The 2,539-nt window shown below is 49.4% G+C and overlaps 1 protein-coding gene across 1 annotated transcript; it reads left to right on the forward strand.

Moving 5' to 3' along the window:
• Positions 1-231: 231 nt before the first annotated feature.
• BTG1 (BTG anti-proliferation factor 1) lies at positions 232-1,755 on the forward strand (the record flags this gene model as incomplete). The annotated part of the gene is made up of 2 exons (XM_079535521.1): positions 232-379; positions 1,391-1,755. 2 exons carry the CDS (start codon positions 232-234, stop codon positions 1,753-1,755), a joined length of 513 nt encoding a protein of 170 aa, XP_079391647.1.
• Between the last annotated feature and the right edge of the window lie 784 nt (positions 1,756-2,539).

The raw sequence follows: 2,539 nt of genomic DNA on the forward strand, positions 1-2,539 counted from the left end.
CTTCTCAGCAGGAGATGCGTGGAGTGCTGCCGCGGCCGCCGCCGTTGCTGCCGCCGCCCCCCTGCCGCAGGAGGAGGAGGCGGAGGCTGCCGCCCCCGGGATGTGATCTGGGTACCGCCACCCATTCCTCACCCAGTTAAAGCCGCTCGCGCTCCGCTCCGTTCGCCCGCCGCCCCGTCCGGGTGCCCGCCGGCCGCCCCGGAGAGCTGGCTGCCGGCCGTCGCCGCCTCCATGCATCCCGCCCTGTACACCCGGGCCAGCATGATACGCGAGATCGCCGCGGCCGTGGCCTTCATCTCCAAGTTCCTGCGCACCAAGGGGCTGATGAACGAACGGCAGCTGCAAACCTTCAGCCAGAGCCTGCAGGAGCTGCTGGCAGGTGAGGGCGGCGGGAGCCGCGCCTCCCGCGGGGCCGGAAAACCGAGCCCGGCCCCGCCGCGCCCCGCCGGTGGCGGTCGAGGGGGGGGGGTGTGGGGGCGGCGGGGTCTGCTGGCGCCGTTCGGCACTGCCGCGTCGCTCCCCGGCGGAGGGGGCTGTAAACAAAGCGCTCCTGGCGCGGTGCGCTCACCTCCCGCGCACATCCCACAGACAAAGCGCTCGGAGCAACCCGCGCTTCCAGCTCCAGCCGTCCCGTGTCCGGCAGGGAAAATGTTCCTAAATGGCTCTTTTGTCGAGTGAAATAGACTGTGTGACTCAGTTCCTCTTCTGGGAACGTCTTATACTCGCCCTAAAAGTCGGGTTGGGAGTAAATACCGATAATTTTCTCGCTGCCCTGTAGGGCTGGTAACACCCAACTCGTGTCCTAGGCTGCCTGGCGGTGGCTGGTACCTCGTGCCACAAGTGGTTGCAGGGTGCTGGGTGGGATAGAACTCCGAAGGTAAGTTAAGCAGTAGATCTAACATGGGAAAGTAGTCTGGAAAGATAGTTGGGATGAAGAACTTGAGCCCGTAAATGTCGCCCAGTTGTTTTCCTGATCATTTTTAGGTGCTCTTAGAACTTGAAGAGTTAAGGCATGGGCATAATTTGCAAAATTTATGCTGAAAAGGTGCTTCTCGGTTCATGGTGCTTTTCAAAGTGCTTTGTAAGCACTTTGTTATAGTCGTTTTGATGAATACCAGGAAGTTGTTTCGCTCCTTTCAGATGGCAGACATTGTTCTCTGTATGGTAACACAAAACAATAAGTGTACATGAGTGCTCCCGAGGGGATGCTGCACTTCTGTAAATCATCGGAGAGAGTGACCACAGTGATATTCCAAATCAGCTGATCCTAAAATAAGCATCTCGACACCTACAGTTGTGGAACTTTGTAAGGCAACAGTAATCAGCGTGCACTTTTTTGAATGCAGAATTAAGGAGGATAATCTTTTTTTTTTTTTTTTTTATTTTATAGAACATTATAAGCACCACTGGTTCCCAGAAAAGCCATGCAAGGGATCAGGTTACCGATGTATCCGGATCAACCATAAAATGGATCCTCTCATTGGACAGGCAGCACAGCGGATTGGATTGAGCAGTCAGGAACTGTTCCAGCTTCTTCCGAGTGAACTCACTCTATGGGTTGACCCGTATGAAGTGTCCTATCGTATTGGAGAGGATGGCTCGATCTGTGTGCTGTATGAAGCTGCACCAGCAGGAGGTAGCCAAAATAACACCAACATGCAAATGGTAGACAGCAGAATAAGCTGTAAGGAGGAACTTCTCTTGGGCAGAACTAGCCCTTCCAAAAGCTACAATATGATGACTGTATCGGGTTAAGATATAGTCAGTGGATGGATCACCTTAAAATGGATGGATAAGTTTGGTTTTTACTTTGGGTGGGCACCTCTAGGGGATGGATTATGGAATTTAAACCATGTCACAGCTGTGAAGATCTGGCACACGTTAGTGGTATTCTTTAAAGTGACAGTGCCATAGTTTGGACAGTACCTTTCAGTGATTTAATAGCCTGTGAGTCAAAATGATTACAACTTGCTAGGGAGTGAAGAAGATCTAGGAAGGGTCAGTTTCTCCAAGACATCTTACTTAATTCTACACCAATTCTTTCGACTCCAATCTGTATTTATAAAGTGATTCTCTGCAGTATGTCTTGCAGAGTCAATTTGCACTATTACATTTATTAATTGTTAGCATTTTTGGCAGCTCAGTAACAAGACTTACTGTTATGAACACAATAGTACTGGAAATTTTATCTTTCAGACTTTTACCTAGCACTTACAACTGTGTATAAATGTACATAAGATAAACTAGTAAGTATGACCTGGGGAAATGGTCAGATCTTTACATTGGCCTCAGAAGTAGCAAGTGATCAGAGTTTGCCATGGCAACAGGCTTTAAAAAAAGACCATATAAAGACACTGTCTGAACTGTGGTGTTAGCACCAGCCAGCTATCTGTACATTTGCTAGCTTGTAGTTTTCTAAGACTGAGTAAACTTCTTATTTTTAGAAAGTGGAGGTCTGGTTTGTAATTTCCTTGTTCTTAATTGGGTAAAAGTCTTTTCCACAAACCACCATCTATTTTGTGAACTTTGTTAGTCATCT

Source organism: Tetrao urogallus (genome assembly GCF_951394365.1).
Source record: "Tetrao urogallus genome assembly, chromosome: 1".
Taxonomy (NCBI): Eukaryota; Metazoa; Chordata; class Aves; order Galliformes; family Phasianidae; genus Tetrao; species Tetrao urogallus.